Below are 12,478 nucleotides of genomic sequence, written 5' to 3' on the forward strand. Positions count from 1 at the left end.
ACAAACGAACGAAGCGGGAGTCATGAATTATGACGTCATCGCCTACGGTAGTGTGACGTCAAACTTCACGATTTACCGGTATTTTTAAATTGATTTATCTCGGTATTTAGAAGTCGTAGAAGAAAAAGAAAAATTCCGTTGTTTCTCATTTTTCCTGCTCTATGACTTTGAAACATCACCCAAGTAAGCGCAACTGATCTATTAGCCAGCGAAGACAGCACGTTGAATGTAACAGAATCACTTGAGTAAAGCAACGTTGGTGTGGTTAGCATCCGGATGGGTGACCACCTGGCCAAAGAAGTTAAGAGACTTTTCTGTCTAAACCCAGCTGGATAAATTAGGTACATTCCATTTTTCGGGTACTTATTTCAGAAAATTTAGAAGGTGTCGGTTGTTGTTATAGCGGCATTAACTTTAGTCGATTGCCGATTGGTGATGGTAGAATATGGCGACCACTCCAAAAACAGGGGTGGCAGATTTAGGCCGGGGACCACAAAGTGAGTTTGAATTCGATTTAAGGTTAACTCTCAGATTAAGCTATCTGATTGGTTGATAAAAAAAAAAAAAAAAAAAAAAAACTAAAAATTTTTTAAATTCACTTTGTGGCCCCGGACCTTAGATTTTTAGAAGTCAAAATACTCACTGATGCATCGGTTGGTCTCCGGATCACACGTCCTATCATACGCGCAGTGACTAGGGTGTGAGCATTCCACTCTGAAACACCCTATATCCATATTCAGGGGATCTCCTAGGTACCCCTCAGGGCAGGTACAGGTGGAGTTTAAATTCACTTTGTGGCCCCGGACCTTAGAATTTTAGTCCAGGGTTGCAAAATACTCACTGATGCATCGGTTGGTCTCCGGATCACACGTCCTATCATACGCGCAATGACTAGGGTGTGAGCATTCCACTCTGAAACACCCTATATCCATATTCAGGGGATCTCCTAGGTACCCCTCAGGGCAGGTACAGGTGGGTATATGTTCGGTTACGTCACATAAGGCGTTCGGTCCGCATTGGTTCTCAGGGACGGTGCATGGGTCCAGACACCGGCGGTGAATACAGGATAGCGTCGCGTTACAGTCGGAGGCGCGGGAACAGCTGAAACATGAATCAGGAGGTTTTTGGTTATATAGATTTTACTTTCTATTATTTACTTTCTATTACCTACTAAAGTTATAGCGAACCTATACTAGTTACCGATAAGTAACTATCAAGAAAGAAAACCTACAGGGATATGTTATGGTTGGGAGATGTTAAACAGGGAGTAGACCAGCTTAGTCTGGCTGAGGGACCTTAAGCAGGGAGTTCTTTTAACTTTCTATTGTTGATAGCGGCTTGTAGCGGCTTCAGCTGTAGTCGAATGATGGCAGGATAAAGAAAGGTTTTTTTTTCTGCCATACACCGGGGTCATGGTCCCTAGCAATGTTTAAATGGATTGTTCTGAACCGCAGTCAACCATCAAGAAGACTTGTGCTTGTTCTTTCAAAGCAGAGAGAACCCTTTGAAACTCCCAGCTAGCTAGAATGGTTAGGGTTAGCTGTGGGGCTCCCTATAGCCCCACTGCTAGAGGAATGCGTACACAGGCCACATGCGTCTAATGTAGCAGTTGTTTCATTGCTACGAAATAAAAACGGCGGTGGAACACTCATCTTAAACATGGTCCCTGGCAATGTTTAAATGGATTGTTCTGAACCGCAGTCAACCATCAAGAAGACTTGTGCTTGTTCTTTAAAAGCAGAGAGAACCCTTTGAAACTTCCAGCAAGCTAGGATGGTTAGGGTTAGCTGTCGAGCTCCCTATAGCCCCACTGCTAGAGGAATGCGTACACAGGCCACATGCGTCTAATGTAGCAGTAGTTTCATTGCTACGAAATAAAAACGGCGGTGGAACACTCATCTTAAAAAAAAAAAAAAAAAAAAAAAACGGAGAAAAAATTACCAGTGGAAAAGACTAGCTTTTTTTCTAAATTGCACATATTCCACAAAAAACAAGAAAGCAAATAACTTCAGATGAGTAAAAAAAAAAAAAAAAAAAAAAAAAAAAAAAAAAAAAACATGCTCAAAAACGTACTATTCCTTAAAAAGATCCCTTTTCCTACTCACCTGTGCACTTGCCCCCAGCGCAAATCATCTGTCCCGAGCACTCTTCATTCTGACGACATCCCAGCTCACAAGTACCGGCCTGACATGCCTGGCCTGTGGGACACTGGGAGTGAGAGGTACACGGGCTTTGACAGAGGGAGGAGAGACAGCGTTCCCCTTCTGAACAGTCGGAGTGAGAGAGACAGGCCACTAAAATGAGATGGAGAGAGAGTTTAAGATTGTGATTTAGGTTAATAGAGGCTTAAAAATATTTTTATTGTACATACTAATTTATTGTTAAAACGTAAAAAGTAAAAAAAAACAATTACAATTACACGAAGATTACATATTAATTTTGTTAGGTCCTATAGGTACTACCTATCAGGCTATATTGAAGTATCAGCTCCAAAATGCCCACTCAAATTTAGATAAAACAAGTGAAAATTTCAAGATTTTTTTTTTTTTTTTTTTTTTTTTTTTTTTTTTTTTAAAAAAAAAAAATGGGTGCCCTTTAAAAAAAAAAAATTTTTTTTTTTTTTTTTTTTTTTAAAGAATGACAATGGGATGCCATTCAAAATACAAAAGTCTTTCGATTTCATGACAATCGGCAAACTGATTAAAAAGTTGGTTATAAGATTTGACCCATTACACATGGGGATCTCAAGTCAAATAAGAGGACGTAAAGATACTCGTAAGTAATGCCGAAAAATCTCAAAACCCTGTTTCGTGTAATATAGCCCTTGACGTTCACGCACCTTCCGGCACGCTTGAGAAATAAAACCTCGTTTCGACTTACCTCTACAGCGGCCGCCAATACACTTCTCTTCGCCGGCCAAACACTCCTGATCTCCCGCACAGGCCGACATCTCCCTAAAGCAGCCCACGCGCGCCTCTCCGCCTACCGCACTGAACCCATCCGGACACGCGCACACCGGGCGCTTGCCTACCGCGCGGCACAGAGCGTTCGGGCCGCACGCTTAGAAAAAAAAATAATAAAATAAAAAGAAATGGGGAATAGAGAACAAAATATGGATGGACATATTGAAAAAGTAATAAAAAATAATGTTTCCTGCAGTGATTGCGATTGATATTTAGATTATCTAGTTGTACTCACAGGTTCTTACAGGATAGTCGACAAAAGTTCTTAGTGGCGCAAATAACACGAAGGATACAAGTCACTTACGGGGAATAAAGGAAGGACGGACTAAAAAGCTCCAATTTTCTTCATGTCCACTGCTCTCAAGAGTGATTAAAAGAATTGAGATCGGAAGAGCGTTTCATGTCCACTGCTCTCAAGAGTGATTAAAAGAATTGTTAAAAAAAAAAAAAAACTGAACTGAACTGAAAAACTGAAATGATTTTATTTTTCGGCTTAGAAAAATAAAATAATTTTGAAGGTAACCTATAAAAAGGAAAACTCCTTAGGGACAAAAAAGAAAGAAAACTGCTCGTAGAAAGTAATCCAGAAATCCTACCGAAATGAAACCCAACTTACCATTATCTCCTTCGCCGCTACACGTCTTCTTGCACACACCATCCTCACACTCATTCTCAAGAGTGATTAAAAGAATTGTTAAAAAAAAAAAAAACTGAACTGAACTGAAAAACTGAAATGATTTTATTTTTCGGCTTAGAAAAATAAGATTTTTTTGAAGGTAACCTATAAATAAGGAAAACTCCTTAGGGACAAAGAAGAAAGTAAACTGCTAGTAGAAAGTAATTTAATCAAAGTCCAGAAATCCTACCGAAATGAAACCCAACTTACCATTATCTCCTTCGCCGCTACACGTCTTCTTGCACACACCATCCTCACACTCATGTCCTGACGGGCACTGAGTCCGCCCTCCAATGCACAGTACGGGGGTTCGAACACAGCCCTGTTGAGGCTCCGGGTGACCTTGAAATCCGACGGGGCACGAACAGGAGACCGTGTGATTGGAAGTCGAGCACAGCGCGTTCGGACCGCAGATACCTGCTTGAGTACATGGGTCTGTGGGGAGGAAGGCATAGAATATAATATATATGAAATAAGGTTGTTGTATGCCAGCCTAGTTAGCATGGTTGGTAGAGCGTCTGCCTTGTAAGCGCTGGCCGCGGATTTAATTCCCGCCTCGTTCTCGGAACGGCTGGCTTTCTCCTGTCCTGTCCTCCTTCTCTCTTCGATTTCGGGACGATAACGTACCGTGCCTTTTTTAGTCCGTCCTTCCTTTATTATTACTAATAATAAAAGGTATAAGGGACGGACTATTGTATTCGCTTCGGTGTCGTCTGTCGGTCGGTCTGTCGACCTATATATCAAATTAAAGGTCTTTTTACCAGGAACACGAAAATGGTGGTGCAAATTTTGTCCAGAAAACCATAGAGCCAAAAAACTGGTTTTTGGGGGATTTTTTTCACATTTTCTCACACAAATGAGCTCTGATCTCGAAATTTGTCGCGACGACCTATGAGCGCGGGCATTGACCTGTGAGGGGAGAGATGAGAAAGGAGAATTGAAGTACATGATTATATTATAATAAAATAGAGCCGTTTTTTCAATTATTTATTTTGTTAAGCACAATCAAAATTTCTTAACATCGAATTCAGTTAAGTAAAGAAGAAGAAGAAGAAGAAGAAGAAGAAGAAGAAAAAAAGTCGAATTATTATTTATTTATTTTTAAAGAGTTTAATAGAGGGAACTGTAACTGCTAAGGTCGAAATCGAAGAGCGAAGGAACACAAGATAGGAGAAAGCCAGCCGTTCCGAGATTGAACATTATCGGCTTAGGATAAAATCCGCCCCAGGCGGGAACCGAACCCGCAGCCTAGCGCTTACAAGGCAGACGCACTACCAACCAAGCTAACAAGGCTGGCAGTTCAACATTTAATATGACAATAAATAAGAATTTATAGGGAACTACTGGCAAAAAAGTAGGTAGGTACTCTTCAGTCCTATGCGGGCAATCTAAATAAAGTCACTGCCTAGAAGTAATGCCACGCTTGGCCTTGGCAGTGTAGGTATATCATCCCATTCAAAAAAAAAAAAAAAAAAAAATACAAACAAAAAAAAAAAAAAAAAAAAAGGCAAAATAAAACATTTCGTGTGAAAAAATTGACGCCAAGTAAACAGAAAAATGTGCTTACCTGAATCACAGGCAGGGATACACGTGTGGGACAACAGATCACATGCATGCGATGTTGAACAATCGTGATTGTGGACGCAAGGCACCTGACGACACTCGATATTTGGATCACCTGAGAAAATAATTATAATACATTTGTTAAAAGAAAATTGATTTACTTAAAGTTTGAACCAAATTTTAAACAAGTATATATTTTCATTGCAACAAAATAAAAACGGCGGTGAAACATACAAAGGTTGCTTGGACACAAAATCATTCCTGGACAAGCGCGCGTTAGGTAGAACGCAAAACTCACCAACATAAGATCCAGCTAAGTATTTTGACAAGGCGGCGTTAGGTAGAACACAAAACTCACCAACATAAGATCCGGGCGGACAGAAGCACCGCGCCTCGTGGTTGTTCACCACACACACCGCGTTTACACCACAACTAACACTGTCACAGCTATTCTGACATTGACTCAGACCGGTAAGATCGTTCCTAGCGCAGATTTCGTGTTCTTTGCATTGCTGGTCGGACGAGCAGGTATCGATAGGGACCGGCTGGCAACCGGCACGGACCTCCGGATTCCCCGTGAAGCCGGATAGACAGGAGCAGGTTCCTGAGGGAGAGAGAGAGAGAGGGAATGGTGTCTTAAAGCTAAAGAAATTGAGAAATCACATTGATCTCAGGTACCATAAGCTTCGTACAAAACAATACAGGATTTTTTTTTTTTTTTTTTTTTTTTTTTAAGAGGTTTGACAGAGGGAACTTTAACTGCTATGGTCTTATCGTCCCGAAATCGAGGAGAGAAGGAAGACAGGATAGGAGAAAGCCAGCCGTTTCCGAGAACGAACATTATCCCATCAGGATAAAATCCGCCCCGGGCGGGAATCGAACCCGCGGCCTAGCGCTTACAAGGCAGACGCACTACCAACTAAGCTAACTAGGCTGGCAATATACAGGAATTAGTTGACCCAAAGAACTGTAAATCCCCTCACTTGAAATGTGGCTTGTTAGACAAGCTCTCGAAGATTTAGTTTGTCTTTAGAGTTAGTTTGGAAGATGACTGGTTAGTTTGGAGGGTAGCGCACATGGCTCGTAAGCGCTAGGTGAGGGTTCGATTCCCGCCCGGGGCGGACTTCATACTAAACCGATAAGGTTCGTTCTCAGAACGGCTGGCTTTCTCCTATCCTGTCCTCCTTCTCTCTTCGATTTCGGGACGATAAGACCTTAGCAGTTACAGTTTCTTCTATCAACTAACTTTTCTACACTCTAAAAGGGACTTTTGAGTCTCATTCTGGTAGTATAAACAGAGTACATAGTCTATTCTTCTATTCTATTAATATTCTATTATCTATTCTATTGACTATTCTATTCTACTCACCTTCATGATTGATACTAATACAAGTACTATTCCCAGGGCACTGGAAATCATCACACGGATTACTACACTGTAGAATGCCCAATGCATCGGGTCTGCATGCCAGATGATCCTGGCAGTCCTTGTTGGCAGTGCACTGAGGCAGACTGGGCAGTTCACAGGCTGAACTGAGCGCATTCCAAGTGTATCTGAAGATAGAAGACAGAAAAGTAGAAACAAAAGAATTTGAAAAAATATAAGTACCCAGTTAGATAGACTGAGTTAAAGATGAACGCTACACAAGGTTAATACATGATGTCAAGGGTTTAGGTTTTCCTTGCCCTTGGGATCACTATAATTTAAAGAAACCATTTACCGATGAAATTTGTAGTAATGTGATGATTGTCGAAGTATTGTAACGTAAGGAGTCTAAATATTAGAAGCTACCGGCGCGGCTATAACACAAGGTACCAGTTTTCGGTGGATCAATAATGTTAAGCGACGTTGGGTGACCATCTTGGAGATCTCGTTCTAATGGCGATAAACACATTTTCTGTAGAGCACAGCTTTCCTAGCTTAAGTACACGAAAAACCGCGCCCCTGTAAAAATTTTATGAGAAAAGCCCTCCTGTTACTGATTAAAATAAATTCATAGAAAAAGGAATCGAACCCACGTACCCTGGTTTACACTCGCACACTGGTGCACCTTGTTCGTCCACGGTGCACACCTCATTTGCGCCACATGCCGTGCTGGTGCACAGGTTAACACATTTCCTATAGCCGGTCTCCGGGTCTTGATTACATACAAGGCCGCGGCTACAGTCCTGATCTTTCGTGCATTCGTTCCTGTGAATGGGAACACAAAGGGGTTAAATAACAACTTGAATTTTCCTTGTTTAGACTGCGAGAGCAAAGGGAATTTTCAGTCCTATGCTGGTAGTATAAACAAGGTATATTCTAATTCTATTTTCCTTCCGGAATTTCCCTCTTCTGAAGCTCGACACAAAGGGGTTAAATAACAAGTTGAATTTTCCTTGTTTAGACTGCGAGAGTAAAGGGAATTTTCAGTCCTATGCTGGTAGTATAAACAAGGTATATTCTAATTCTATTTTCCTTCCGGAATTTCCCTCTTCTGAAGCTCCTTTCCCCTTTTTTTTTCCTATGGCTTAGTACAGGCTCTTAAATTATGAAGTCTTTTGGCGTTCCCTTTTCAACACAAAGTGTTTTTGGGGATATCACTTTTTTTGTCCAAACTTTTTATTTCTGGATTAATTTTGGTGTTAATTTTTCCAAGCGAAAATGTTATATCACTATTTTTTGGATTGACTTTCGTTCATAACTCAATTGGGTTCAAATCACTGGATAGGTACTCATAGGGTTCTGGATCGATTTTGGCGTTATTTTTTCAACGTAAAAATGTTTTTGGGGGGACATGATTATTATAGATTTTTATGTGGACATGGAATGGGTTAAATAGTTCGTCTGCCTTGTAAGCGCTAGGCCGCAGGTTCGATTCCCGCTCGGGGCGGATTTTATCCTTAACCTTTTGCGGACAGATTCATGTGTCACATGAAATCATGGTTCCGCCATTATGGTAGGAGAAATATAACTTAAATCTGGCGTCCCCTAGGCAATATTATTGAGCATGTTGACCAACATTCTCAGTTTCTTTCGAGACAACAACAAACTTCTGCTTCATTCTCTTCTATACACGACAACTATCACTCTCAGTGCCCTTGTCATCTCTCGGTATTTCAAATCCCGTTCCTGGTCCAAGCTCAAAGCGAGTCCATTCTATAAACCTATGGAAGGCAAAGTTTGCATCAACATGCGGCCCGCGGGCCGCGGGTTGGACAAGCCTGATTTAGGATATATGACTAACAAACTAAATACTATAGGCTGTGCCGCACGTGGCTAGAGTACATTCCCCGACCACTATTTGATACGGCGGCCTGCATTGGCACTCCAGTGTATTACATTCTGGAAAATATAAGATAGGGTTATGTTGATAATACACGTTACAAAGTGTCCACTATTTTTAGGATATATGACGGACAAACTAAATACTATAGGCTGTGCCGCACGTGGCTAGAGTACACTCCCCGACCACTATTTGATACGGCGGCCTGTATTGGCACTCCACTCACTCCAGTGTATTACATTCTGGAAAAGATAAGATATGGTAGATTACAGGGTGTCTACCAAAATGGAAAAATAAAATTCCCTGACTTTTCTCGGTTTTCCAGTCCATTTTTTCCAAATTTCCAGTCTACTTTTTCAAGATTTTCCACCCTATTTCCACTGCATCACAACAGATTTTTTTTTTTTTTTTTTTCTTGAAGTAATGTTCCCAAGCCTCTTCAACATTAATTCTCCAATCTTTTTTCATCCCACTAGGGTAAGGGCTTAAGTCCTCCATTTGCACATGAAATAACTGCGCCGCATTTTTTTTGTAATTTTTCGGTCTACACATGCACACATCCTGGGGGATGAAGGTTAACACGAAAAGAATGAGGAACAGCGCCGCAGGCAAAAATTGTGAGCTATACAATCTATAGAAACTAAAAATTTTAGGACCGGCCGCAGGCGAAAATTTTGGTTTCATCAATTATTTGCGGTAAAAAAAAGAGCTGAAAAAAATCTGCGTTTGCCTGAGATCGAACCCATAACTGCGAATATCGCGAACAAACCGCGGATACTGCGCACAAAACGCGAATACCGCGAACAAAACGCGAATACCGCGAACAAACCGCGGATACCGAGAACAAACCGCGGATACCGCGAACAAACCGCGAATACCGCGAACAACCGCAGATACCGCGAGCCAACCGCGAATAGGTGACTTATCACAGAAGAATCGATGAGGACCTTCCGCTTATGAAAATGAAGGGGAAATGAGTAAATTAATTCCAAACTTCAAACCTATGGTCAAAATGTAGGAGAATCCTCCCCTCAACCCCCTACATTTCCCCTGACCCCCTACATGGTTTTTGGTAGTAGGGGGTCAAGGGGAGGTTTCTTCAGACCTAGATTTTTGTCAGAGCTCATTCTCTTTTCTGCTTTCAGACTGGAAGGTTCTCTCTCCTCTCTGTGATATCTCCAAATATTTCAACATGATTTTTTTTTTTCAACAAGAGTTTCCATTAGAGCATTTAAGATGACCAAGGAGTCTTTCCTATGTAACTTTTCACGGCAAATCAATCGGTGTACATGTAAGGGTTCTAGGAATGATGGTTCACGAAATATGCGCTTGTAACAAGCCAATATCAAAAATTTTTGAAAGTTATATCCACTTTTTTTTACAGCAATAATTTGCGGGACCAGCCTGATTTCCTCGAATTTGCCATCAAAAATTTTGTCAAAAGAAAACGAATGTGCCATCAAATTCATACAGGGTGTCTACCAAAATGGAAAAATAAAATGTAGGACCGGCCGCAGGCGAAAATTTTGGTTTCAAAAACCAAGTTATCCAAAACACAACATGGCGCCGCAGGCGAATTTTTTGAAAGTTTTGGTCTACAATAGTAAGAGAAGCTTGTCAAAGGTGTAATCTTCAGCGCCGCAGGCGAAACTTAAACTTTTCAGTAAGTATATACCCTTTAGCCATGAGTCAGTTTAAATACAAGTACTTACATACAAGACAAGTATTGTTTATTTCCTCTCCCCCGACTCCCCCCCCTAATACGTTTCTATAGAGCACAAGATTACAGCGCCACGGGCAAAATTTTTGCGAGAAAATATGAGTTGCCCCTTCAAGGTTGCATACTTTTTTATGGACCGAAAATTCTTTTTTTAGGCTTTGAAAAATTCCCTGACTTTTTTGGATTTTTGTCAATTTTTTGAGAAATTCCCTGACAATTCCTGACTTTTTCAGTCTCCGTGAAATTCCCTGACAATTCCCGGTTTTCCAGTCTGGTAGACACCCTGAGATTATTATAATGTTGACACATTCCGCCCCTCCAGGACACTGCCCCTGTGTGCCACATGTAGCTAGAGTACACTCCCCGACCACTATTTGGTACGGCGGCCTGCATTGACACTCCAGTGTATTACATTCTGGAAAGAAGTTATGAAAATGCCGGCACGATTGATAATTAGGTGATTTTTCTAATAAACGTAGGTAGTATGTTCCTACTGTTACAAAGTGTTCACTATGTAGAGCTTAATAAATTCTACTGAATTTTTAATTTCAACTTTTAACCCATAAAAACTGACCATTTATCTTTGTTTCTCTCTTTTCTGCAGATTTTCTATGTGTGTTAATGAGATTTGAACACGGAATCCAGGAATGCTTTCTCGTAGCTTAGGTCAGATATAATTGTTCTGTGGACCACTTTATTTATTATTATTATTATTATTATTATTATTATTATTATATATTCTTATCATTATCCTAATAAATATCGATCGCCCTTCTGATGAAACCAATCGCCCCTTTTGATAAGGGTTGTAAGGGACACGCTAGATGGGCATGCTATGACACAGAACCATAAACCATAAAGTTCACTGTAGCACAAGCTTCATCGCTAACGAAATAAAAAGGAACTTTTTCTGATGGGGGAAAACTCTCACTTTTTCTTAATAGACACTGCTTTTTTGAGGGGACATTTCCACCCATTCTTAATACCTATAGTACTCAATAATAAGTTCGGTCGAGTGGATTAGAACACATCACATGTTTTCAGAAGACACACTCCATTTGTCAAGGGTCTAGGTACCTTTCCCTTGCGATTCACTTAGCTTGAAGAAACCGTTTGTTTCTTATTTCGTATCAATGAAACAACTGCTACATTAGACGCGTGTAGTCTGTGTCGTAGAATGTCCATACCGTAGTATGCAATCAAAATGATCTTACCTTCACAATATCCATCTTCCTTGGGTCTAAATCCTTTAGGACACGCACAATAGGACACACCGCCCGCTATGTTAACACATTCCGCCCCTCCAGGACACTGTCCCTGTGTTCCACATGTAGCTAGAGTACACTCCCCGGACGCTATTTGGTACGGCGGCCTGCATTGGCACTCCAGTGTATTACATTCTGGGAAATATAAGATAGGGTTATGTTGATCATACACGTTACAAGTCACTATTTAGGATATACGACGGACAAACTAAATACTATAGGCTGTGCCGCACGTGGCTAGAGTACACTCCCCGACCACTATTAATTTGGTACGGCAGCCTGTTTTGATACTCCAGCGTGTTGCATTCTGGAAAAGGTATTAGGGTTATTTTTACAATACATGTAGGTTTGTGAGTGCTCATTGTTACAACAAGGTGTCCACTATTTGGGGTAGGTACCTACTCATAATTAAAGTATTGACGATTTTTGTTTTCTTTTTCCTAGACATGCCCATCCCGAAGTAGCGTTGTGTGACTTCCCATTTAGGGTCTGGGTCAACACGAGAACACCCCAATTATTTGTCGAAGACGGGCATCGAAACAACCTTTAGAATTGCAAGCACAATAGCGCATTACCACCGGACTAAACCTGTCCTTTTATCTTTTACTTTCTCATTCTTTCTTGCCCTAACCGAGGCGAGGTTTCAAACCCACAACCTCTAGTCTATCCCTCACTTACCTTCGCATAGAGAGAACGGGTTTCCATTAAAGCCAGGGGGACAGGCACACTCATAACTACCGGGTAGATTCTTACACACAGCATTTCTGCCACACACGGGCCTCGAATCCCGGGCCTCAGTACACTCGTTCATATCTCGACATAGACCGGACTTTGGGTCCCGGATGTAACCCCGGGAACACACACATACGCTCGTACCTGTGGGAGAGAAGAGAAAATTATTATTTTTACTTTATTATTAAATACCTTGTCCAATAAAATTACAAAAAAAAACATGTTTTATGAAAAAGCCAGTGCAAACTTTTTTTTTTTTTTTTTTTTTTTTTTGCATTTTAAAAAATTTTTGG

At 40.9% G+C, this 12,478-nt stretch overlaps 2 protein-coding genes across 2 annotated transcripts in view; one reads left to right on the forward strand and one right to left on the reverse strand.

Annotated features, from left to right (window-relative positions):
- Positions 1-988: 988 nt before the first annotated feature.
- LOC113469897 (neurogenic locus notch homolog protein 2-like) lies at positions 989-7,981 on the reverse strand. The gene is made up of 9 exons (XM_026827909.1): positions 7,944-7,981; positions 7,226-7,393; positions 6,572-6,756; positions 5,561-5,806; positions 5,207-5,317; positions 3,850-4,074; positions 2,881-3,060; positions 2,106-2,294; positions 989-1,101 (listed from the first exon to the last, which is right to left on the reverse strand). The coding sequence occupies exons 1-9, from the start codon at positions 7,979-7,981 to the stop codon at positions 989-991; spliced, it is 1,455 nt and encodes a 484-aa protein (XP_026683710.1).
- A 194-nt stretch (positions 7,982-8,175) lies between these two features.
- The window catches only part of LOC103515112 (retinol dehydrogenase 12-like), an 11,267-nt gene continuing 6,964 nt past the window's right edge, over positions 8,176-12,478 (forward strand). Inside the window, exon 1 of the mRNA XM_026827908.1 lies at positions 8,176-8,358. Within this exon, the coding sequence (XP_026683709.1) occupies positions 8,193-8,358 (166 nt within the window). The 5' untranslated portion in view covers positions 8,176-8,192. The remainder of the gene's footprint in view (positions 8,359-12,478) is intronic.

The sequence above is a fragment of the Diaphorina citri genome, unplaced genomic scaffold (assembly GCF_000475195.1).
Source record: "Diaphorina citri unplaced genomic scaffold, Diaci psyllid genome assembly version 1.1 scaffold1280, whole genome shotgun sequence".
Classification (NCBI taxonomy): domain Eukaryota; kingdom Metazoa; phylum Arthropoda; class Insecta; order Hemiptera; family Psyllidae; genus Diaphorina; species Diaphorina citri.